The 27,633-nt window shown below is 38.5% G+C and overlaps 1 protein-coding gene across 1 annotated transcript; it reads left to right on the top strand.

Moving 5' to 3' along the window:
- The first annotated feature begins 440 nt into the window (after positions 1-440).
- Positions 441-27,590, top strand: LOC119546417. Its single transcript, XM_037852682.1, has 3 exons — positions 441-1,075; positions 9,299-9,605; positions 24,074-27,590. Exons 1-3 carry the CDS (start codon positions 984-986, stop codon positions 25,607-25,609), a joined length of 1,935 nt encoding a protein of 644 aa, XP_037708610.1. The 5' UTR covers positions 441-983; the 3' UTR covers positions 25,610-27,590.
- The last annotated feature ends 43 nt before the right edge of the window (positions 27,591-27,633 follow it).

The following is a 27,633-nucleotide window of genomic DNA, read 5'->3' as shown; positions in this document are numbered from 1 at the left end:
GGGTTGGAACCGCTTCCATCTACCTGTTACATAGTTTTCCCCGAATATTCTAAAAAAACTGAATTGGAAAATTGTTAAATTCGCCAAGCCATTTTCAAATTCGCCATAAGGACTGAAATTCGCCGCAACGTGAATTTTCTAAGCATAGACTTGAACCTTGCGTTTTTTGCACTGAGCTCCAGATGGCGTGTTAGCTGACTCTTAACAGAGCCCGTTAAGCGCAGTCCATTAACAGAAATGTTAAGATGCAACGTTTTCTAACATAGAGAAAAGCAGCATCTGCCGCTGGTAGAAAATGTTGTATTCTAACATTTCTGTTACATTGTAACACTGGAAACTACCCGGTCCAGGGATGGAAGGCAGTAAAGCCAACCAAGACCTAAAAATGCCCACAAAATCGCTGGGACGTTTTCGCCACCGCCACGCGCGGTCACTCTGCAGTTTTTCACCGAATCGAATGCACGCAGCGGACGGACGGTAAATCGCCTTTCGATCGGAAAACAGCGTACAGTGCACCAATTCGCCGTGTACACATATTCAAAAGTCGCGCGGACAGTGCGGGTCAAACAAAAAACAGCTGCGAAATAAAATACACAAATCTCAGCTCGTGGAGGGCAAAATCAAAGAGTGCCGAGTGTAAAGAAAACTTCTGGACGCGCTAAAAGTCGCTCTTCCTCTCCATCTCTCTCTCTCTCTTTCCCCTGTGTTGTGTGTGTGTGTCGTGGTGTAGTGCCTAGTGTGTGCGAGTGCGAGTGAGACGGGGCAAACAATTTGCCGCTAAATACAAAAAGCAGCTGAGACCAGCTGACACATGTGTGTGTGCGAAATACAATAGAGGCAAAAGGCTACAAATAAAGGCTATAAATAAATTGCAAATGTTTATGTTTATGTAGTCGTGTACAGCAGCGGCAGCAACAACAAAACGCACGTGGCGCAGACATTTTCGGCCACGATAGTAAGCAAACACACAAACACGATTAAACATGTCCGCCGTACCGGTTGCCATCAAAACGGAGGAGGTTATTCTAGAGCACGCCGAATACAACAGCGCCGAGGAATTGGATGAGGAATTGCAGTAAGTTTGCATTTCAATGTTGTGTTGGCCAGTGCCAAAGAAAGGGGAGACAAGAACAACAAATGCGGCTGCGAGTCAACAGCTTGGCTTGCATTTTTATCACGCAAATTATTGATTATTTTTACTACTTGCTAGTGCGCTCTCATCGTGCTCTCTCGCCCTCTCTCTTTCTCTCGTTTGCTTTTTGCCGCCGTTTTGCCGACAAAACAAATACGGCACAAAAACACCACCACCATTAAGGCTCCCCTCACACACACACGCACACTAGTGCATGTCGCATTCCATTTCCACTTCCATGCCGTTTTCTTGTTGCTGGAATAAATGTGACGCTTCTTTTTTTCTCCCATCTTTCGTGTGTCTGCCTGTCCTCTTCCTCTCCTCGCTCTCTTTGCCTCCCGCTCTCCTCTCGTGTTTTCACGCTCTGCCTTTGGTCGTCCATATTGTAAAACGGCTGTTTTGTCAATTTGTCAGCAGCGTCGGCAGACGGGAAACACTGCCGGCACAAATATTAGTCATGGGCACAGCTGCTTGGGAAAGAGGGGATTTTACAAAACTATAATGAGTACCAACACAATTTAAAAATATATATTTATTTTGAAGTATGAGTATATTTTAATCCTAGCTTATAGGGAAAAAAAACTGGAACCAACTTAAAATTTTCTAAAAGGGATAAGGGTTTTTTATGTATTTTAAACTCAGCTTATAGGAAAAAAAAATGAGAGCCAACTTAGGAGTTTTTCAAAATTTAAATGTTACGTTAAAAATTACCATAGAAAATGTATAAATTTAATATGATATTCAACAAAATTTGATAATGCATCATTTTAATTGTTTCTAAACCGGATAAGGTGTTTTTTTATGTATTCGGTTCTACAGAGTCCAAAACTAAGAGGTTCTTTAAAGATTATTTTGTTAATGAGAAATTTACCCAAGAATTAATCACATGTTAAGTAATTTTTATCAAGACTTGTGAAAATTTCTGAGTAATTATTTCTTTTGAAATGTTGAAAATTCATTTTTTTAAGAACAGTTTTTAAGCCAACCTTAAAATCGTTTTTTTTTTTTTTGCTCGGCACTCTATAGGTTGAGATGTAGAGATTTTTTTAACGATCCTCTTGTTATTGTAATTTTCACCATTTCCTTTCCTCAAATATTTGGTCTAATTGTTACAGCTGCTTTTGCTATTTTTTTTAGCTGTTGATCGCGTTTGCTCTCCTCTCCTCCGCCTCTTTCCCGTTCTCCGGCTCTCGCGCTCAGCTGCCAATTTGCGCTAGCTCACATGTTCGAATTAACGGAGGTAAAAAACAGCTGCGCCGCACCCGCACTCCCTCTCTCTTTCTCTCTCCTTCGCTTATCGTGCATTGCCTAATCAACATTTCTAGTTCTTCTTCTTTCCTGTTCATAGTTGAAATGAAATCAGCTGTACCGGTACATTCGTATCATCAGATGGTTTTGCTTTGCTTTTATTTACACTCTTCTCTCTCTCTCTCTCTTCCTTTTTACACAAAAAGAAAAGTATAGGTGATATTAATGATCAGTTTGATCATAGTAAAAATATTTTGAGAGCAAATATCTCAATCTAGGATTTTACATCATTTTTCTTTTGAAATATTTATCTATTTATTTTTTACCCATCAAAATGATTAAACATCTGATCTTCTTTTTTCCGTGTACCTGAGAAATATGGAAAATAAATGGCCTGAGAAATTGTACAGTTTGAATTTCTTATTTTCCTCCTTGCCTTTCTTTCGATCTTTATTGTTTTTCGAATATTTGTCATGTTTTCGCAGCGAAAGTTTCATTTTCTTGTGCCGGCTTATCAGAATCATATGGATGCGCTTTTCGCTTTTTCACACGTCATAAGCGGCGCCTTTTCTTATCGCCAAGCATATGTTTTTGCACAACCACAAAGAATCGGAAATATATACATATATATGTGCGTATATATACCAATCCATTTTAGCTGGCTTTTCAAGGTTTTTAATTCTGTTTAGTATACACATATATTTAATTCGGCACAACACCAAATGTTTTTGGTGTTGAATTTTAATTTTGATTAACACTATAGTTGGCTGCAAAAAGCAAATTATTTAAATTCTTATCTAAAAGCAAAATACCAACCTTCTAACTAGTTTACTTTAAATAAAAATTATTTTTTGAAACACTTGCAGTCCAAAGATAACTGTTACAACAAAAAAACAGAAAACGTGGGTTAGACTGTTATTTTGGCCGCCAGTGTGGGCGGTATAACAACTGCGTTTTAGCAGCTGCTGTCCGCTTGTTGTTGGTGCTAAAATAAAAGAGCGTGCCTTGGCTAAAAGTCTCCACTGCTCTCCTCTCTCTCTCCATTCCATCCGTTGCACATTTGCGAATACAATGAAAGCCATGTGTTGCGGCCGTTGTTGTTGTTGTGTGGCGTCATTTCCGTTTTTACCCCACTCGACTGGAAAAGAGGAGCAATCCAAGAGACAGAGCGAGAGAGTGTGTACCCAACTCTTTTCTTCATACTCCATCTCGCTCTCGCTGCAGTTTTATAAGAGCCGCTCCCCATTTAATCCAAGTACATAGGCAACAGAGAGAGAGAGAGCCCCCATTTGAGTTGCACTCAAAGGCAAAAGCTTGCCGAGCGAGAGGGAGAGCGCAAAAGTACAGATGCCGCCACACACTTTTTTTTTTTTTACTACCACACACGTTTCATTGAAAAAACATATACACAAAAGCTAAAGCTGAAAACCCGCTGCAAATTTGCGAAAAAAATGAAATGGAAACCAATACCAGCACATGGCTTCAAATCTGCTGCGCAAATTTTTGGGCGATGGCTCTGTGTGTTTCGTTTCGTATGCCAAAACGTTTCATTTTGTTTTCGTTTCGTTTCCACACTGTTTTTTTCGTTCGCTTTTTGCATGCGGCATTATTGGCAACCTGCGAGCGAAAGAGAGAGGGCGCAACGGAGTGTGCGAGAGAGACAGAGCGCTACGGCTTGTTTATGAAAAACACATGATTTTTGTGTACATCAGTTTTTGGGACAGGGCAAAGGAGAGAAAGAGGAGGAGGAGGATGAGGAAGGCAAAACTACTACTGAACGATAGTATAAACGAATCCGTTAGGATAAATCCGCAAATATGTAAACCAAAGTATCTCAACTACACATATGTATATTAAAATACCAAGATTAAATCATTGGAGATTATGTATTTTAATAGGTATTATTTGTTTAACTATTTAATATCAATAATACAATACAATAAAGTATTTCAATATTTTAAAAATTCCACCCAACAATCATATGAGAATATGTATCTCAATATGGATTATTTGTTTTACTATTTAAGATCAATAGTATAACAATTAGGGAATATATATCTAAATATGAATGGTTATTTATATTTTTTTTTACATAAATACGAGAATTTTTTATAAATATCTTTAGATGTCTAAAATGCAGTATGCAATACGGTATCTACATAGGGATTATTTGTTTAATTATTAAGATCGATACCAAAATATTCTATAAATATCTTTAGCTGTTTGAAATTCAGTAAGCAATTCGGTTTATCCCCTCTTCGTATTTTTTTCGCACATATGTCTATCATATTTCCCCAATAACTCAAATTGCAATCCATGTATAACAACATTTGTTTATGATACCAGGAGTTCTGTAGATTTCTTTAGAAAACAAACAGCAGGGATAGAATTTCTTTTACGCTTTAAGCCTCTTGATTCCCCGGAGTTATCTGGCTTATATAATTTCTATTTGCTTTTTTAACGTTCCTTTGTTTATAGTTTTATGGCAAATGTGGCGCCAACTGGCACAACTGTAAGGCAAAAGAGTAATGGGCGGGGAAATGCGAATTCTAGTACGTTCATTAGTTCATGCGCCTCAACTTTGTTGCACAAATTACGCAAGTGGCGCAAACCTTATTGCGTTGCATTTCATTTTTGCCCCGCATTTACAGTCTACGTCGTTAGTTAGTCTCCGCTTTTCCCAAACGATAATTTTAAATGCGGGAATTCCCCGGGTTTTATTAATGTGGCGTTCGTGCTTACTTTGGATTGGAAAATCCTTAATTAATAATTCCCAGTTCCTATATTTCGCATGGCTTTGGTTTTTACAAGCTTAAATTTTAATTTTAGGCTTAAAATTTAAAGACATGTTTTGATGTTGCTATGACTCACGTTATTTTTGATGGAATACTTTCTATACTAGGTGTCTAGAGAAGCATAATAATATATTTTCAATCTTTAACGGCTTATATGGATTGATATTGATCATGGAAATATTCAAAAAGAAGAATTCTAAACATTAAACATTGGTTGTATCCTCATTTAATGTATAACTTTACTAAAAAGTTGGCGATTTTCTAGGATCCTCGTGTTTTTTTGTTGACTTCCTCAATCTTTCTCGATTTCTCTACCAACTTTTGGTAGAACCTCCAGGAATTTTCGAAGGGTTTTGCACCAGGTCTATAGAACGACATCTATTAAAAGGCGGTGTCTCTTGTTTACTTTATTTCTGGGTTATATTATATAATTGCACAATTATCTGGATGAATTGAGGACTGGGAGTTTCCCTTGCTCTCCAACTTTCTTCGGCCTTCTCAACCCTTTCTCCCCCCTCCCCACCAGTATCCCCCTTTATCCCTTATCTTCACCTGCTGTTGGTGCAGCAATACGACGAAATTCCAGTGAAATGATGACGTAAGCAGTGACCCAATAAACGTATGTACAATTTATGTGCAAAGTGCAACAACAGCAAGTGAAGAGTGAAGAGGGGGGGGGGGCAGTGGGTGGCGGTGGGTGTTTGGAGGTAGCAGCACTCGTGACTTCGGCTTTTGTCTCTCTGTCTGTTTATCGCTCGTATCTGTGTGTTTTTCTCTCTATGTACTTGCTGGCGAAAAGTGGCCAATGAACTACATTGAACCCTGCCTCAAAAGCAGCGCTGCAGCAGCGCCGTCAGCTGTCCACAGTCATATGTTTTTATTATTATTATATTTATTCAATTATTTGCAGCACAGAAAATCCGTTTTAAAAGGGGAACTACAGCTTATGTTCACCAAGTGCTCCAAACAACTTGTGCAATTTTGATGACCCCATTTTTTACATAAATATAAGATGTTGCATCTTTAGCCTAAGAGTATTTGGGGCATAAAGCAATGCAAGAAATAAATACAAAATTAAATCTAGATCAGAAAACTAGAATTTCTAAATTTATCTAGACAATTTGTCTTAAACGAATTTATCAGAATTTATAGTTTTGCGATGATATTATGAAGAAATAAGTTGGGAACGTTAAAAAAAGATTGTAAAAAAGGGTTAGGAAATACACATAAAACGATGGTAATGAATAGTTCATCCTAGAAAAATATTTATTGCCCCCACCAACTCCACAAATATTTCATCAAACGATTTAATTTAATTTTTTCACTTTAAGCGTTGTGCATTGCTGGAATATTTAGGCTGCCCTCGTAAAGTAGACAAAAATATGCATCAAAAACAACAACAGATGTTGCCACCACATGCGGCATGCAACAACATTACCCGCGCGGTTTTCATTCAGTGTTTTTCGGCATTATTGTGCAAACAAAAACAAACGAGAGGCCAAAAAGCAGGCAAGTGCCCAGGTCCAGATCCGAGATCCGAACCACATTCCTTTGGCCATTTGCAGCAGCAGCAGCTTGGCAGTCTGCAGTCTTTGCAGCGTTTCTGCTTTTCTGGCTGCCACAGCATCCACATCCGCCTGCTGGGGCTGCTGTTGACCAACTTTGGAGGCATCTCCCCTCTCTGTCGGCAGCCCACTTGCCGCAGAAATGCTGCCGGAGAAGAACGACCTTTGGATGATGTTGCTAAAAATAAACCAAGCTACCGAGACGATGTCTCTAATACAGTCCCACTTCAATAACGAGAAACAAATGCTTTTTCCAATCCGGTTTTTGAAAGGGTTTTGAGATTTTCCAACAGAATATAAGTTTGGCACTGTAAGTGGAGTCAGAAAAATATAAACAGAAAAGTATCAATATAGATATATAAACCCAGTTTTTAAGTCTCAGCATTACAATTTCAAAATTAAATTCAATTAAATTTCAAAATCCTAACCTAAAATTCTGCTCACAAAAGATTTTTGAAAATCTCTTTTAATATTCATATTTAAGAAGAAGGATAATTTTTTTAAAAAATCGAAGACTTAATATTTGAGATTATCAGTATTACAATTTTAAATAGATCAATTAAAGTTCTCCATTTCAAGATCAAATTTCCAAATCCTAACCTAAAATTTTGTTGCCACAAAAGATTTTTGAAAAGCACTTTTCGAATATTCAAATAAGAGAAGTGAGACTTTTTTTTAATCTAAGACTATACTCTTTCAAATCTCAGCATTACAATTTCCAAATTAAATATATAAAGTTCTCCATTTCAAGTAATAAAATTTCCAAATCCTAACCTAAAATGTTCTTGCCACAAAAGATTTTCGAAAATCTCTTTTCGAATATTCATGTTAGAGAGGTGAGACTGTATTTTCTAGCATCGTCTTGAAAGAGCGTTGTTCTTGTTGTTCGCCCGGAATGCGGTGTTGCAACTTTTACACTCCAAACCCCCACCCCCACCCCCGCTCTCCGCTGATCTACCTGTGTTTTTGTTGTTCTTTCTCGGTGAGCATACCATTGTGAAAATTGTTTTCATTAGCCTGCAGAAACAGCAAAACTCTGTGGCCTGTGGAAAACGTGTTTGCTCTTTTTTCGTAGGGTAAAACCGGTTCGGCATTCTTGGGACCGCTCGCGTCTCTTTGAGACTGAGACTATGCTGCAGCATAGCTCAAAGCCCCGGCAAGAAGAAGAGGAAGAAGTACTCGAAGAGCTGCGAAATAATTCGAAACGGAGGTCCAAAGCAGCAAATCCATCCGAAACGAACCAAATCGAACCGAACCGACAAAACAGAAAACAACAATCACGACAACCGGCGATGGTGGGCTACAATAACAAAAAGAGGAATGCCCATACTATTGACAGCTGTGCCAAGCTACCTCTCTCTTTCTCTAGCTCCCTCTCTATCGCTCCTTTACATGTGTATAGCAGTAGTTTGATACCCTACAACGAAGTATATAGGTCATACAAGTTTTGTTTGAATCAAAAACATAAATATTTCTATAGTATATAGGTTAATAGAAGTTTTGTATTAATCAAAAACGTAAATATTTCTCCAGAGATAACCTTATATTATATTCTTATAACGAATATTACCATTACCCTAGTTAAAAAGTGGATTATCTATAGGCGAACCGGATTTTCACTCGCACTTAAAAGCGATAAAAATAAGATAGTTCTAAAAAAGTGTTGATGCATTGCCTAATAGATTATAAAGAATTATAAAGAATATTGAAACAAATTTTAATATTCCTCAAAAGTATATATTTTTAAATATATAAAACAAATATCATTTATTTCTATGGTAATCTACTTCGTTGGATGAGCTTAATTAATCAAAAAAAGATATTTTAGGAATAATTAAAATACCAATAATGTATTAGTTTCACTTAAGATTGTGTTGGGATAGGTTAGAGCATTCACTAACCATAGTATACCCCAACTTTTTCTTTAGTCCGATGCTGATGGTAACGTGACAACAACAGAGTAGTGGCTATGTGAGTGTATTGGTGCCTCTCTGTTTTTGTTGTGATTGTTGTGCAGCGTCGGCGGGTTAAACTAAAATTGAATTGAATGGAATTGTAAATTTATGAATGAATGAATTTTTCAGCGCTTTGGTGAACGGGCATGTGGTTTTGTGTGAGTGTTGTGTGCTCGTAGATTGTATAAATGTAAAAGTTAATTGGTTTTTTGTATATGCAAGCGATAAGCCAAAGCCATAAACAATAGCGCAGATAATACTTAAAAGAATCTATAAAAAAAAGGTGATAAAAAAGGTCTTTGTGCAATACTATCTTGGAAATACATTAAATCTCGTGTAACTTCATACAAATGTTGAAAAATTTTGCAATCAATAAATAGTATTAATGTTATTTCTGAGGTACCCATTTTTTTCCATTTGAGTATTACATTTAAAACATCGAAACATTTATAGTTAAGGCATCATAACATAATAATGCGAAGGGTAAATAATTGTATTTAACCACTTCCCGGAAGAAGATATGACTCTTGACCAATATTTATTCCCGTCTTTATACGTTTGCCATTCTGTGACTCATCCTTAACCGATTTCATCATATTGCAGATTACAACTGGAAGATTCAGGGGGTGAGAACTATCACATCGAGTACGCCAGCGAGTCGGCCCATCAGGGTTCTCAGCGTCGCCAGTCGAGCATGAGCGGTACGAATACCTCCAAGGGCGGCGGAGGAGGCGGGGGCGGGGCCTTGAGCGATGGAGACGGCTCGGGAAAACCCCTTGTGGACAGCGAGAAGAGGATGCGCCGGGAAATCGCCAACAGCAACGAGCGGAGACGCATGCAGAGCATCAATGCCGGATTCCAGAGTCTGCGATCGCTTCTCCCGAGACACGAGGGCGAAAAGTTGAGCAAGGTAAGTTACTATCCATTCCAGTTTGACAAGCATTGGGTACCGCTTTCTTGATATTTTGTTTTTTTCTGGACTATAAGCACCGAACTCTATGAAAGGCTTTTATAAGACTATATTTGGTTTTTAGTACAGAAGTGATTAAGTTCAAGAAACCTTTAGGCGTAAAACTATAGTATCTATAATATCCATAAGATATTCAACAAACAAACTATTAGTTCAGTGTATACTTATCAAAAAGTTGTTAAGTAAACTCAATTTAACTTTTCTCTTCTCACCATTTCGTTCTAATATTGAGAAAATTGATACCAAAATGTACTTACACGGTTTTTTGAGAACGAATGTTCTCAATTCAAGAACTATATTCTTGGATATTTCTCTCTGTGTATGTATTATCTGCTGGAGTAGCGTGTTTTATTATAAAATCATTAAGGACCAATGGAAAGTTTTGCTAATCATAAACTATACACAAATTGGTTATTAGTGATGCCATTATTAGTCCTTATTCAATTTAAAAGATTGCAATGCAAGTGTCTGAGAGTTAAACAGTGGATATTATTACCCATGGTCAGTTCTCGATGGGTTGACTTGTTTTTCTGGACTCCTTGTAAGGCCAATCATCATCTCGACATCAACACCATTTTTGGGATGAGATTCTTCGGCCTTCTGGAACCCTAAGTTTACCTTTTTAGTTTTTTAGCCCGTGGCACGCAACTCCAATTACATTTAACCAGGGTTCGAACCCGAATCGTTTCGGTCTGGACCGCAATTACAGGGCCAGGAACACATGTTGACAAATTGCCGACGACTCCTGCCAAGAAGGAAAACAAACACACACGCCACTTGGCAAAAGCTTCCAGCTGTGGAATAAAACGTGAATGGAAATGGCTTTATGGGGGTCGTATAAAGTGGGGACTAAAGCTTTGAAGGTCCCTTTTCGACATTTAGTCGTCAGGGCAACCGTGTTGGCGTCGTCGTCGTCTCAATTGTTTGTTGTAGGAGGCGTTTCGCTTTTTCTTTTTACGCCGCATATATATTTTGTTCAGCTTTTTTTTTGTTTTTTTTTTCTTTAGCATACACATGTTCTCATATTTATGGGATTTTCACCTTGAGACGACATCGATTTGTTGTGACGCGTGTGTTGTAAAAGGCCGGTGGAATGAACGGCCTTGTTACTGGGGGAGGATATTAGGCATGTCTTAAAAACACTTTGTAGGGAACCACTTTATAAGTACTTTGCAGATGTTGTCCTTCGCATTTCTACCACTCAGACGGTTGTAAATCAACGAAATAGCATGAGTACAAAAAGAGCAAGACAGTTATTTGCTTTTTAAATTATGTGTCTGCGGTTAGGAAAAAAAAGAATGGGATTGGTAAAATAAATTGAAGGCTTAAAAATGATAAATATGAAGGGATTTGTCTCTAGACTTAGCGAACAAAAAGTGTTAAATGGGTAGATTACTTGCCCAATTAAAAAACTATTATAATATTTCATAGATTTGTGAATTTGAAACCAAATCCCTTTTCCAACACTGAAACTGCACTAATGATCGCTTTCCATCACAATGCCCAATTGAAAAAAAATTTACTATAATATTTCATACATTTCTGAATTTAAAACCAAATCCCCTTTCCAACACTGAAACTGCACTAATGATCGCTTTCCATTACTGATTTATGAGTTTTAGTAGTTTCCCTTTTTTCGAGGATTTCTTTGGAACCCCTTTTATTTATTGCAAATTGAAAAGTGTCAACTGTAACTGCCAAGGCCCATAAATCAGTCTTTGGGCCAAAAAAGAAAGGCGATAACAGGCAACCAACAGAGAAACAATGTAATAAGTCGCAGCATAAACAAGAAAGCCAAGGAAAGCCAGCGTAAACGAGAAATGCAAACAGGAAGAAAAGCGCGTAAATATTAAAAATACTACTACAGGCAAAAATGAAAAGGGTATAAGCAACAGCAGAGCAACAACAACGACGAAACTGCCTGATGAATGACATAATGGGCGTAGACAGAGAGGGGGCGAGTGCAGAAGAAAGAGACGGGTGTAAAAAGGGGGCGGTTGGCGGGCAGAAGTGCAAGTAGTTTATGGATTTTTGTTCTATGCACTTCGTCAACGTTGACGATTACAAACGATACGATACCACCGCGCCTGTCACACATAGTAAACATTGTAGTAAATACGTGTGACAGAGAAGGGGCTACAGCTCTAGAAAGAGAGAGGGAGAGCGTGGGAGAGAGAGCAACTGGCGAAATAGAAACCTCCAACAGCTTGACCAAGTTTCCACCCGCTATATAAACGGTTAAGCATTTACAATTTTAGTTAAGTGCCGGCTAAAACATATGTAAATACTGAGTATATTAGCATGAATACTTAAAGAATCATTTTGAAATCAACCAAGATTTTGCTAATGGTTCTTGAGAAATCTCCAGGGATTTTAAACTAAAAACTTTCTGGGATTCCAGCTAAAACATATGTAAATACTGAATATAGAAGCATGAATACTCCTAGAATCGTTTTGAAATCACCCAAGATTTTTCTAATGGTTCTTGAGAAATCTCCAGGGATTTTAAACTCAAAACTTTCTGGAATTCCAAGGTTTGATTTAGAATCAATCCCACAGGGATTCTAGTTCAAGTATTATTATCTTATGGATCCCTAACGAATACTTATAAAGCTTATATAATAGCAATACGTATAATATGTACATATATGGATATTAGATATACTGACTTGACTGTACAGGTTTAGTATTTTTTTTTTTTAGTTGTATGGTTACAAATTGTAGGATTAGATTCATTTTTCCTAGATGTATTTTTAGAAATTATAGGACTAGGGCATCTAAAACACAATGAAACCAGATCTTACGCACATAAAACATACATACATCCATTTCTATAATACACATGCATATTTGGCACACAGAGAGAGTGCATACTGAACATACATACAAAAGTGCGAAATAAAATTGCAATGCAGACAGAGGTTGGATGACAGAAAGCTGCGGCGACTGAAACCATTCACAGTTAGGCACACGCACATAACGGTGCATGCCAGCGACACACACACACACACATCCGAGCACAAACGCACATACACAGCCACGCCCTAAGGTGGGTGGCATAAATGGGGGGCGGAGGGATGGAAATGTGAGTGCAAGTCTGTGATTTACTCACTGCTCTCCTCTCTCTTTTGCACTCAGCAGGCCGCACTCTTCCCGCCCACTGTTTGGCGGGTCATTGAACTTGCTCGCTAGGTGGCGCTAAAGTGCAAATGTGCAATTGCGTACAGTTGCCCCCATTGTTGTTTTTGTGAATACTCGCAATGCACTGCGAAAAAGTTCCAAGATTTCTTATAGAAAATAAACAAAATGGCTTAAAACTTAAAATACCCCATAATTAAGTGTTTTAAAATGGTCTTAAATCAAAATTAAATAGTTTAAATAAATAAATAAACAATAAATGTAAAAAAAATTGGTTCCACACGTCATGAAACTCTCAAAGGGAATGTTTTTATTTTTAATCCTTCATCTATTTTTCTTTAATTATTTTGTTTTCAATATTTTTTATAGTTAGTAAATAATTAGTAACTTAAGTAAGGAAACTCCTTAATTATTTTTAAAATTTCCGTACAATACAATTTTTCAATATTTCGCACCGTGCGAAGATTTAGGCGCGCCCCAGCTGAACTAACCTACATTACAGTGGGTGGGGGGTGTTCACTGTACACAGTACACACCTTGCCCAGACAGCGAACAGAGAGAAAACTGGAAAATTTTCTATATACAATACAATATCGATTCCTTTCCAGTGGCCAACGCAGAAAAGCGCGCGCCAAACGCAAAGTTACCCCAAAAAAGAAAAAAAAAAGAGCTGGGATACTCTGGTATGCTACGGGAATATTGGGATATATGCGATATAAGGATTTTGTTCGCCTTCTGCTGATGGGAGCCCACACCACTCGCTCAGCTGTGGAAAATGTGGGTGGGGGTGGGTTAAGTTTTCCGGGAGGTTTATGGATCCCGAGAGTGTTTCATTGCCATTTCATTTCCAGCGTTTTGGCGTCTGTCTGGCGCCTGGTAGGCAGCTGTTTCACAGCCGATGACGATTCCGAGTGGAACGATGGGTGGTAGAGCACCCCCCAAGCAACCAAAAAAAAAAGAAAACCCCCCACTCCATATGAAAATGGGCATTCAGCCTGGCAGTTGCGCACTGCGATTGTTGGCCCGGCAAAATCCGCTTTTCTTTCGCCCCCGAGATAGCCTTTGTATGTTCTGGACACAGGGGCGTGGCACCGGCCAGGGGCGTTGGGTGGAGGTCATTCGGGGGTTTTCCGATGGAGGTGCAGTGCACTAGGCCATTGGCATCTCGCAACCTTTTGCAGATGGAAGCAAAAAGCGGGATTGCAGCTGGAGAATTTGATGCGACGACAACTTCTGGGGCATGCCAACACCCAGTTTTGGGGAAAAGTACATAAGTCCTATGTATATATATATATCGAGTTATGTAAGCCCCGCACATTTGTATATAAATAGCATAGCATCGTGTGTAGCCTGTACTTTCAATTGCATTTCATAGTAAAAATGCCTGCACTACTACTCCGCACACACAAGAGCATAAGAGGAAAATCAGGTGTGCAGTACTCACATGTAGAGCAGCAGCCACAAAATGCAATTAATAAAGCCACTCCGTAATTTTAAATATTTGTATGCTTCAGTAGCTTTATTTAATTAAAAACCGCACTTTTGCCTAATTGCTTTAGGAATTTCGTGGTGCACAAAGGGTTGTTAAATTAGCGGAATTAAATCCGGGTTGTGTTTTAGTTGTTTTACGAAAGTCCCAGGCATGATAACCAAGTATTTTTGGTTTTTATATAGAATACAAATGGGTTTATAGGGAATTGCATTTGTTTTATGACATCAGAATGCATTGAAAGCAGATTAGAGATGGTGCGATTATCGATTGGTATTATTAAACTGTTATCGATAGTTGGCACTCAAGACTTTCTCAGCAGAATGCAGCCGCGAAGAGAAAGCAGAGTGGCAAAAACAACAGCCTATTCAAAAGCCAAAGCCAAAAAAAAAGCATAAGTGCAATGGATCAATTACTTTGTGGGCAGACAGAGCGGAATGGAGATAGTCGACGGTGTGTGTGAGTTTTGCAAAAATGTCGGTCGGTCGTTGGTCTCTCTCTATCTCAATCTCTTAGCTCTTTCCCCCTCTGTCTGGCGATTTTTTTCCGTAGATTATATGGAATGCCGTCTCGCCGGATTTAATGACTTAGTTGCATCGTAACGGTGTTTTTTTCATCAATGACCAAGTCAAGATCGCTGTCTGCTTCTTGGCTATCTCTCAAGCGTCGTTACTACATTGTCGGCAGCTTTTTCTGCCAGTGTGTGTGCGTCTTAGTTCCGTTTTGTATTGATTTATAGCTCGTCAGTTTATGTTTTTACCAATCAAACTGTTGTAACTTAATGTATTGCTATTATATCTTATTTATATTATGCTAAAACAAAAGACGTTGTAGAAATACTCATTCCCAAATTTAAAGTAATAAACTGTATTATAGGATAAAATTGTATATATCGAAATCATGGCCGTACAATGTATCGAAATCAAGGCTGTACATATATATCGAAATCAATGCTGTACATATATATCGAAATCAAGGCTGTATTTGGAAAATTCAAATTAAATGCAAATCCCAAATTCCCAATGCGTCAGCAAACAGCTGTGAAATCTTAACAAAACCCGATAAATTTCTAAAGAAATTGCAAAATAATAAATACAAAAAAAAATCTACGAAATACAACAATAAAACCAAACAAAAACAAAAGCCAGCCGGCATTTTTGCTGCGCAATTTCACGCACACAACGGCAAGCACGTGTAAGCGAGACTCAGCTGGTCAAGCGAAGGCAAAAGCAACAACCACAGTGAGAAAACAAGGTTAGAGCGTCGGTGACCGGCAGAAAAGCTCGGTTCCCAAGAGCTCAGCTTTCCCAATTGCGTCGCAAGCTGGTGTCACAAAGAAATAAACCTAAACAAAAAGTACAACGCGGTTTGACAATCGTTATATTACTTGTAGGTACATATAACTGGGCTCTGATCTGTAGGTCCCGTATTCATATGCCTACAAAATTTAGAAAAGACTAATAATGATGTAGATACATTTGTATAAAACCTCTAAAGTGCAAACATACAATATTATTAGAGATTCTTAGATCTAAGAATATGTTTTGATTAAATTTGTTAGTTAACTGATCTAATAAGGTTTTCTTTTGGTAGATTGATAAGCACAAAAGAGAGCATGTATTGAATATTATTTATATACTGTTACTTTTTGAGGGTTATATTCTATTTTATAAAAATTTAATTTTGGTATTTCCCTTATCAAAATAGGCTTTTATTTTGGTAAATTGATTGTCACAAAAAGAAGCATATTATAAATATTTATAAGTTCTGATACTTTTTGAGGGATTATATTCTATTTTTTTAATAGTTCTCCGAAAATATATTATAAAGACCTTAAAAAACCTTAAAAATTTGTATTACTAATTTTTAAATACCAAATATTACTTACACTTTTTGTTTTGAACTAACAGACAAAAAAAAAGTTAATTCCACCAAAGGTCAATAAAACCTTTAACCCATAGAGTGTCAATGGGGCTAAGCCACGACATGCCATAAGGTTCGTTGTTTTTTTTCTTGCCACCGGCTTACCAAAGCTCATGGTCAATGAAAGCATTTAATTAACATAAAAAAACAACCATAGTCACACAAGCACGCAAAAATGTTTGAAAGTGTGTTGAAAGCGATTTGAACTTAAGCAGCGAAAGAGATGGTAAGATGGCGGTAGAAAGAGAAAGGCAGAGCAGAGCAGTAGAATGTTGTTAAATTCCAAGAAAGAAAAAGATAATAAAAAAAACTCGCACCGAAAGGCAGCTGACCCTCACACACAGATCAGCTGATCGAATTTCACTTCTATAAAATTAAAGTAAACGCGGCGAACGAACGACGACGCCTGCGGCATTGTATTTATTTTTATCAACGTGCGCTGCTGCTGTTGTTTACCCAAGACAGCTGTTTTAATTAACCCAAATAGCAACAGCAGGCGCTGCCGCCAGTCAGTGAAAATATATAATTAAATTTACATTGCTGAATGATGACGAAGTCCCACGAGTTGCATAGAGCCAGATAAAATGGGTGTAGTCTCGAACTTATCATAAAGTATCTTTGAGTTTTTAAAGACTTGCTTAAGGGATTTGTTAGGGGATGTCCTGTATATATATTACTAAAGGATTCTTTGAAAAGAACTTTCCGGAATTGTAATAAGTAATTATTTTAATCAGTAATGTGAAAACCTAGGCTAAGTATTCCATTAAAAAGGGTCCCCAGATCCTACAATTCTTAAATAAATTGTACTTTGTTTGCAAATGTTTTTTAATAAACAAATAGGTTTATAATGGAAAAGTTCTTCTAAACCTAATAATAGTAATAATAGTTATTAAATTGATGGTTACCTTTTCTTTTTGGTATTGTATCTCATAGATTCACAGTTTCGGATATTGTATTTCACTCGGGAAAGATAGTTTTGCTTGTGTTTTTATTACTGCAACCCTGGGCTCCTCGCTACTGACGTTACTTTTTAAATTGCCACGCTCTTTTGGCTTTCTTTAATTGCCGCTTTTTATGACTTTCGCCTTGGATTAACTTGGGGGCAAATATAAATACAAATATCCAGAGATATATAACTGGTACCAAGGCACAAACAAAGCTGTGAGCTTATCTACCGCACGTGTTTGAATTTAATTAGGTTAGCGTAAAAAGCAAATAATGATTTTATTTTTTGTACATACTTACTCAGATTGAGTCAGCAGCCACCGCTCGCCAATTGCTTAAAAAATTAGCCAAAAATGCGAAATAAATTTGCAAACATGAAAAAACCAGAATGCTGTGTATGTATGTGCGGAGAGCTTATAGATTGAATTGGTACACAGCTGTTTTTTGTCTGCCCGAATGACCTCGCCCCAGTCTCTCCGGAAATCTTTCCTTTTACTCCCACCACATTTATATAATATACATGATACCTGGTAATTGTAAAGTGACAGGGTATATTGCATTCGGTCAATAGTTTGTATAGGAAAGAAGGAAAGTTTTGCTCAGGATCTATATAGACTTGTCTCTTTACGCCTTCGAAGTTGAAATACCACTTAAAATTTTTGTGATGGGAAATTGACTGCAAGCGATCTTTATTTATTTTGCGTACAACTAATTGTATACCAAAAGATTTAGTAATCTAACCATATTCATTTAAGTTATAACTATAGAGTGTTGATATTATCAACTGTTGTTCTCTAATAATAACTCTTCTCGCCTTTGAAGTTCAAATACCATTTAAAATTTTGGTGATTGGGAACTGACTATAAGCGATCTTAATTTATTTTGCCTACCACTAAATGTATACCAAAAGTTCTAGTAATCTAGCCACATCCATTCCAGTTATAACGATAGATTGTTGATATTATCAACTATAATAATGGTGATTGGGAATTGACTGCAAGCGATCTTTATTTATTTTGCCTACAACTAATTGTATACCAAAAGTTTTAGTAATCTAACCATAGCCATTCAAGTTATAACTATAGATTGTAGATATTATCAACTCTAATAGGTATCTTTTTGTCGTAGCACCTATTTTTAAAGTATTGATCTTATTTTTCCCATTTTTCGATGACGGCATTTCCTCGTGCTCACACACACTCTACAAATGGGAGATTTTCACAGAAAAATGTGGGTGAGATTGGGGGGTGGGGGGTGTTCATATGTACCTACATATGACTGTTTAAAAATAGCCTCGATTTTGTTGCATTTGGCTTGACCGCAAAAAATACGCGCGATGTTGTCACCCCAAAATTCTCTCCTGGGACCCAACACACACACACACACTCACATCATCATCGTTTTGACGTACATGTGGGAACACATGTTTGGCGCCCAACAAAAGCAGCTGAGTGGGAGTGGGAGCGGGAGAGAACGAGAGAGGGAGCGAGGGAGAGTGGGCGAAAGAGCGAGTGCGAGTGAACCGTAGAAAAGCCCCCATCTGTGGGTGTGTACCATACATACATACGTACGTATCTCTCATTCTATATCCATATCTATCCCATAGATGTGTGTTTTCGAGTAAGCCGGTAGAAATCGCAGCTGTTTTTGCCTATTTTCACGCTCACACACATTTTTTTGCAACAACGAACGGAAAACAACAATTCGCTAGCGGATTTTATTATGGCCCGTGCAACTCGTCTCGGGTTCCGTTATGACCAAAAATGTTTGGATGCTAATTTTAGCAGGTCCGCCATGCTAATAAATACGGAATCGCGGTTCAGGGATTATTAAAACAACGATAAAATATGCAAGCAGATCGATTTTCATTTTGGTATCGCAAGGTTGCGCTGGTTTAACATCATAAGAAACCATTTTTCTAGTCCTATAACGAATTAAGATCACTTGGTCTATAAGGAATCGAAGGCTTTGACTTTTAATATCTCTATCTTAAGTTTATCTAAAAGATATCTTCTTTCAATTATGAATGTTTGTATATAATCATTAATAGTTGCTCTCAAACACGATTTTAGGTATCTTAAATTTTGGCGTGGCCATAGAACGAAAGCAAAGCCAAAGTTTTGCAAAAAATTAGTGTCAGCTGACTTGTTTTGTTTCGCTTCTCTTCTTCTTGGTGCTTCGCACACACCTGTCATCATCATCTGCAGGTGAAGAGGAAGAGCCGAAAGATAAGCGAAAACGTAGCGTTAATTGTTTCTTCTTTTCGCTGACGTGCGACGCAATAAAACGGAAAGGAAAAAAAAATAAACCGGCAGATGGTAGATAATGAGAATAAACAATAATATCAGTTGAAAATGGGGGAAGATTGACATTTATAAATAAGATACAAGAACCCAAAGATGGTTTCAAATGGATGTCTTGAAAACATTTTATTCGAATAAGGTCGAATTTTATTGCCACGAAATAAATTTAAATGGGATCTTTAAAATAATTTTAGATATAGTTTTTATTATCCGAAATTAATAAAGAATTTTTTCATTACCATTACATTTCTTGGAGTTTATTGATAAAAAAAAAACGTAGTTTTTTTTGTGTAAGAAAAGGCATATCCGTTTTGGCAAAACTATCTATTGGTTATCAAAAGTATCTTGTTTAACTGCTTATAAATATTTCGCCAAGGCAAATATACATACACATATAAAACCTTAAGTTTCGTTTTGCCATTTGTTTGATTTTGGGGTGGGGCAAAGCAAATGTAGTAAAAATAAAATGATTTTCCCTGGTTGTTTTCATTTTAACCGCATTTTATGAAGGGAAAAGCGCCACACTTAGAAACATGCGTGCACGCACGTAGGCCTAGAAAAAATGGAAAAACACAAGGAAAACAAATCAAAAGGGGAAGAGAAGAGGGGAAAGTATGGGGTGCTGGTGCATTTTTGGTGGTTGGATTTGATTTCCGGCTGTTTTTTAATTCTTTGGGTGGTCTCCCTTCTCTTTCTTTTTACTATCGCGCCCACTTTACTATCAAATGAAAAAAATATCAAAAAGTAAACACAAGGATTTTAAACAGCTGGTGGTTTTACTGATAATGTGTGTATAAAACATTTAAAAAATGTAAAATAATATGCTTGACAATATAAAAATGCTTTAGCTTGGTCTTAGAAAATGTAAATAATATGTTCCTCAATTTAAAAATGCTTTTGCTTGGTCTTAAGGAAACTTTATAAGATATTCTTTATTTATACAATAAATATAAACGTAGTTTAAGTTTTTAGAAATATCAGTATAAATAATAAGCGATTTTCTTTGTTGGAATCATAAAATCCATCTTAAGATCTGTGAGATAAATGATTTTCATTTTAGTTTATTTAGCGCTACGCCTCGCACACAGATACACCAATACTGAGGCGTAGGCCGCTTTTGAGTGCCAGCTCAGCTGATGACGAATTCTCTCTCGTGCCGGCGGCGTATTTGCTATTTTTATGCATTTCCTTTTATTCAATCAACGAAATTGTAGTGCAAGTTGTGGGGTGAGAAAAGCAGCAACAAAAACAACAACGATAGCGATGGTGCAACAACAACGAGAGCGCCACAAACAGACGCGCCATTTATAGAAGTCAGCTGTCAAAGAGAGGCAGAGCGGAGAGGGCGCGCAACTTCCAATCGGGAATAACTGGAAAGCTTGAATGAGCATGAGAGAGAGAGCACGTGGGAGAGGCCGTAAAAGCTTGGGCCCACATGTTTTTCGCTACGTCTGGTTTCCGTTTCGCGGAACGAACGAAAACGAAACGAACACGCAAACCCAACGAAGACCATGGCCGTCTCGCTCTAACGTCATGCAATTACCCCTACTTGAGAGAGAGGAAGAGAGAGAGCACATAATGGCAGAGCGGCTCTCTCTAGCAACATTTGTGACGACGACGCCGGCGAATATTGAAAAACTTTTCGTATTGGAACTGTTGCTGGCTTCTTGTTGGAAAAAAGTACAGTCACCGCAAAAGGGGCCGTCTGTTGTGTGTTGTTGCTCTGCCTTTTTTTTTTTTTATTTCTTTCTTTGCTTTGTTTACATATATGCTTTTGCTTTTGACTTTGCCTTTTGTTTACTCACACCGATATAATATTGTGGTGGATTTTTCTTTAGCCGGCATTTTTCCCCCAACAAAAACAACTATAATTGCGATGGCAACGACATTTTCTTATTAGCCAAGGCCTCAACTTGCCGGCTAGTGAACGCGATTTAGTGCGAGTGAGAGGGGGAGAGAGAGTGCCATATGATGAGCGAATGGGACTTAAGAACAAGTGCATTCTGATTCTGATAAGCAAAGTTATGGGAAATTCTTGTTGGGAGGGTATTGCAATTGGAGTTAATTGAAATCTGTATGTTTAATGTTTTTGAAGAAATATTAAATGGAAATATATTTAGTTTGAATGCTGGAAATATCTTTAAAATTGGTTTATCATTTATTATAAAACTATTTCTGTAGTACATTTATCTTCTGTTATGATATACCCAAAAACAACATCCTTTGTCTTTCCATTGGATCATAGTTTTATCAGACAAAGCGGCAACATTTCGCCTTATCTTTCCAATAGTTCCCATACCATATGTCTGCGACTATTTCCAATAGACAAGTCAATGAACGACCTTTGTGTGTAACAACAACAACAACAAAACAACCGCAGCTAGAAAACTTAAATATGCTATGTGATTTGTTCTCGCTTTTGTTGCTCTATTGTTTTTGTTGTCGATTTCTTATAAGATATGCGCACGACATTGCAATGCCGCCGTCTGCGATGGAAATAGATATAGAATAGTGTAGAGGGGTGGGGGGGGAGTGTGATGAGATTGAAAACCGCTTGGGTACTTCTATTACTACTACTACTGGAAGCAACAATAATAAACCCAAGAAAACTGTACACACAACATTTGCTCTCTCTCTCTCTATCTGAGTTGCAATAACAACAACAAGTACAAAGATGACGTACGGTACGGTGTGAAATTACAGTCAGAGAGGGGGGAGAACCAGAGAGAGAGGGAGTGAGAGAGCGCGAGAGCAGCTGTGCGATGCCGGCAGACCAAATGTTGTTGTTGCCTTCCCGGCTGGCCATCTTTTAGTTGTTATTATTGCTTTTTAGTAGTGACCTCCGACAACAAACTGAAATCGAAACAAGTTTTTCAGCAACAACAACAGCAGCAACAGCAACAACAACAAGAACTGCACTAAAACAACATAAGATTTATGGTTTTTTAATCAAAGCCTGAAGAATGCAAACGCATTCCTTTGGCATTTGTAGAGGGAGAAAAAGTTCAGAATTTATACGATTTCTGCCCCCGACTGCGGTTCTTTTCTAATGGAAATGTCATTCACAGGCTGTGGTTTTTTGGGATACGAATTTAATTTATTGTTTAAAAATGTTTTTATTAGATGAGGGATTATTTAGAAAATGAAAATCAATACAGTTGGTAAGGTTTTTATGGAACAAGTTTCAAGCAAATACATATTTTAGTGAAAATAACTTAATGGTAAATCCTAGATTGCAGTTTAAAATTTTTTTAAAAAAAGGTAGAAATAAATATTTTTTATTTTTTTTGTATTAAGTTACCCTTAACCTTGAGCAGCTTAGAGAATTATTTGGACTAGTCTAGAAACAGCGCCATCTCCTAAAAACATTTTTAGAAAAGGGGTTTAGTTTTTTTTATCTTTATTAATTTTTGTTTACTGCTTTTACTTAAAGATCACTTTTAAGGTTTATCATGACCCATTTAGTTTATCATAACTCTAAAAATGTTGTAAGTTCTACAGAATATGTGGCCTATATGTCCTCCCACGCTGATTTCTGATGACTTTGCCACTTTCTAAGCCAGTTTTCCATCTTTACTGCCTCCTCAAACCACGCTTCTCAAATTCCATGTATGAACTTTTACTTCCCACGCCTTTTTTGCAGGCCAGTGTTGTACAAAGCCTGATAAATGAGGAGCGCGCGCATTTTGAAGGACACGAGTTCCTTAACCTTTTCGTCGAGCCAGCTTGTTTTGCAGCCTTACTACACTATTTACTATAAACATTGCGAAAAGGCAAACAAAAACAGTCAAGGCGAAATGCAAAATGCAAAAGCAACAAGCCAGGCTATTTATGTGCTGTGTGTTGTTGCAATTAAGTCTGCTCTCGGCAATTATGCTTCGTCTTCGTCCTCCTCCTCCTTCTTTTTACCCTTCTTTTTCTCCTTCTTTTCCTACGCTCAGCTGAAGATTCCCCATGTGTGAATCTTCTGAATGTTGTGTGTGTGTCTTCTGAATGACTTTTATTGCGGGGCGAGAAAAAGAGAGGCCCCGATTAAAGGGTTAATAATTTCCTCAACTTAATGATCACATATTATAGTACCATCCCAAAAATATACGAGATGTAATGATACAAATCATAGGAAAAGGGAAATGGAAATGAGGATCAAACTATAGAATTAATAAAAATAATGTAGAATGGTTTTTTTCTCAAAAAGTTTTAACTTTTAAAATTAATTTTGTTAAAACATTTTCACAATTTTCAGACCCCGTTTAATGTCTTAATAATTTCCTCAATTTAAAGATCACATTATATGTACCATCCCAAGAAATATACGAGATGTAAACATACAAATCATTGGATTAAATGGAAAAGGGATATGAATGTGGGAAACGATTTATAGACTTCATAAAAAATTAATTTGCACAAGAATTATATTTTTTTCATTTCCATTACACAATTTTATTATTGAATTATTTATTTCTCCTTAACTTACTTGACATAACATTAGTAATCACTTCTTAACTCACCAGTAAAATACCAAACCATGAGCCATTTACCCCTTGCTTGTATCTCAACTCAATTATCTTTCTTTGAACCTTGGCCTAACCCTCACTCGCTTTTCTTTCCAGGCCGCCATCCTGCAACAGACCTTCCAATACATTGTGGAGCTGGAGAACCAGAAGACGCAGCTGCTCACGCAGAACAGCGAACTGAAGCGACAGGTGGGCGAGCACGAGGCCGGCGGCGGAGGAGGATCCGGCGAGGGTGGTGCCAACTCCGGCGGAAACTACAACGATTCCAATGCCAGCGGGGGCAACTCCACGGCGGTGGCCATCAAGAAGCGCAAGCTGACGGACAACGTGATCAACATCCAGGCGATTAGCGACAGTTCCGACGAGGGTCTGGGCTCCATGTCCCCGGAACCGATGACCCTGCTAACGGCCGGCGGTGCGGCGGCCACCAAACTGAACAACGCCACCCTACTGGCGGCCAAGGAACTCCACGAATCGAAGAAGCAGCTGGAGAAGGAGCGCAGCCTGCGGCGACTGCTCGAGGATGAGCTGCAGATGATCAAGAGGCAGCTGTACAGTGTGGCAACCGCACCACCCGGCACAGCGGTGGCAGCCGCATCCGGAGGAAATAGTGGCGCCTACATTCCACGCGAGGTCATCGAGCATACCGATAACTTTGTTCGCACCGAGGATTTGGAGGAACTCGGTGGCACCGTCTCGTACGTGGAAATCGATGAGATGACTGGCCAACAGCAGGTGGTCGTCTGCTCCAGCATCGAAGAACTGGAGGCCGATGCCGCTGCCGAGATCATCACCGAGGATCAGGTGCACGAGGAGGTCATCCTGTCGTCGAACAGCTCCACGGAGTCCGAAAACGAGGTCAATGTGAACGCAATTGCCAAAGCCTATGCCGAAGGATGCACGTCGAGTGCTGCAATGCTGCAGCCCATTCTGCAGGCGGCAATCAAAGCCACGCCCAAGGTGGAGGTGGAGCGCATCCACGAGAAGATTGTCAAGGTGAAGGCGGAGAAACATGATCTGCCATCGATTCAGACCACCACACACTATCAGCATCCACATCGTCAGAATCTGGAGACCATTGTTCAGGCCATCCGGCATCTGGAGGGCGATCATCTGTTTGCGGACGGCAGTGGGGGCCAAGAGAAGTTTGGCCAGCAGCAGAATCTCCAGCAGCATCATCACCAAATGACTGGAGTGCATCACCAGCAGCAGCAGCTGCATCATCATCGGCTGGCGCAGGATGCACCGCTGGCCCTCACCACCACGGGCAAGCAACATGCGGCGCTGGCGGAGCTGCGACCCTTCCTTCAGCTGAAGAGCAGTGGCGGCAATAAGCAGGTTATCATTACGGCCAAGACGGCCAAAGATGCTGGCGGTTTGGTTTCGACGAGCAGCAGCAGTACCACCGTTACGCCGACGGCGATCTTTAAGGTGCAAACAACGGGCGGCCATGGGAGCAGTGGCAGCGGCAACGGCAGCGGCAGCAGCCATCATTTGCAAGCGGGCTCGACGACGGGCACCATAATCACTGGGAGCAATGGCAGCGGTGGAGCCCAGCAGCTGACCATCACCACAGCCTTGAAACAATGCCGGCCGGGCGTGATAGTGGCCAAGCAGCTGCCGTCGTCCTGATTCAATGGCCCCAAAAAGGGAGCGGGTTCGGGTTCGGGTTCCAGTTCGGGATGTATTGCGGCAGCTGGAGCAAAAGCAGGAGGAAGATGTGGCGCCCAACGTGGGTCAGGAGCTGTGACTGGGGCACGAGCTAGTATTAAAGGCGCTCGCCAGGAAGCAACAACCACAACCACCATACCGACAACAACAGCAACAACAACGGCAAAAACAGCAGCAACCACTCAACAGTTTACTAAGCAAAATCCTTTTGCTGCCTCCCGGCAACGTAACAGTAACAGTAACAGTAAAAGTAACAATAGTAGCAGTAACTTTAACCTTATTGTAAGCAGTAAAAGTAGTAGCATCATCAGCAGCAGCAGCAGTAGCCACAGAAACGTTAAAGAGACTGTTACCAAACAGAGGCAGAGGCAGAGGCAAAAGTATGTAAATTAGTAAGAGTTTAACAACAAACAAAAAAACAAACGAAAATTATGATACATATACCAAGCAAGACCTAAATCAATTTTTGTATTTTTGGGATACTTATGATTTAACTTCAAACTCAACCAGACCTCTCTTTCCAAGCTTCAAACGCCAACAACAAACCACAACAACAACACACATATAGCCACTGTAATTAAATGCAAAGAAAGAAAGTACACACATAACATTTGTTCATTTATTGGTTAAGAAACTAGAATTAACAGATATAAAAAACAAAGAAGAGTGCAACAATTGATTTTGAACAACATAGTAGAGCAGCAGGCAAACAGCAAAACGACAAGAAACGAAACCGAAACAACAAAACAGAGTACAAAATGGAAAGAAAAAGAAAATAGACATAAAATTAATACAATTTTTGTTTGGTTAATTCGTTTGAATTGCATGCAGTGAAAAGGGCGCCAGAGATAATCGGAAGTTGAGAGATGCCGGAAATTGCTTAAGCAAGTTTTTATTGATGATTCCTTGAACTCTATAAACACCATCGCATTAATTTTTACCTTTTTTTAAATTATTTTTTCTTATCTTTAATTTTAACGTTTACTAGGCGTACATACATATACTTTGAATGGAACTTATTGAGTTTTTGTTGATATATTTCTGTAAAAAAAATTTTAAGTCTAATTATGTAAGCGAGTGCAGAGCGTGGGTGGTAAAGATTAAACATAAATAAAACATTAAAAAAAATATTAAAACAATCTAAAGGAAAAGAAAAAAAAATGCAAAACGAAAAACAGTAAACAGAACTAAAGCAAGTGAAAACGTTTATTATATAAACTATTATATAAATATATATATATATATAAATATAAATTATATACAAATTACGCATACCTACCACAACATATATAAATAATACATGCAGAGTACATACGAACATAAGTAACGGAACATTACATAATATTACTACTAAACTACAATAAACAAATACTTTGCATACATATTTAATATGCTTTAGTAACTTAAGTACGACAAGTTCAGAGAGTTTAACCAAGAATCCCTTGATCCTTGATCCTTAGTCCCCCCCCTTTACGAAAAAAAAAAAGAATGCGCACGTGCGAGCGAGAGGACCATGCAGCTGTCTCCCTTCGCCAAGCTGCGCCGACGCTGTGCGATTATTTGTTTTTAGTTTCTTCAGATATTTTTGTCTGCCTGCTGGGACACCAAGTGTCCCTGTTTGGGCGCCAGTCTGATAGGGGATTCCCCCCGATTCGAATTGAAGAAACTGTTCCTCGCACAGCGTCGCCGCGGCTTGGCGTCCCGCATTTTCCACACAAGGAGAGAGACTATGAGAATGATGAAGGAAACAGCAAGTGCATGCAGGCATCTACGTTTTGTCAGCCACGCCCACTCGCCCACCCGTCCGCATTCGATATATTTGATTAGGAAACATTATGCAGGCCGTTCATAGTTAAAGGAAACGAAATCGTGAAGAATATATAAGCCAGATCATGCAAAACAACAACCCCATATTACTACATACATTCATGCTCTATGAAAACAAAAAAAATACAACAAATTATGTCAAATAAATGGTTTTTCCT

The sequence above is a fragment of the Drosophila subpulchrella genome, chromosome 2L, assembly GCF_014743375.2.
Source record: "Drosophila subpulchrella strain 33 F10 #4 breed RU33 chromosome 2L, RU_Dsub_v1.1 Primary Assembly, whole genome shotgun sequence".
NCBI classification, from domain to species: Eukaryota; Metazoa; Arthropoda; class Insecta; order Diptera; family Drosophilidae; genus Drosophila; species Drosophila subpulchrella.
Note: the sequence above shows the minus strand (reverse complement) of the source record. Positions and strands in the feature narration are given on the sequence as shown.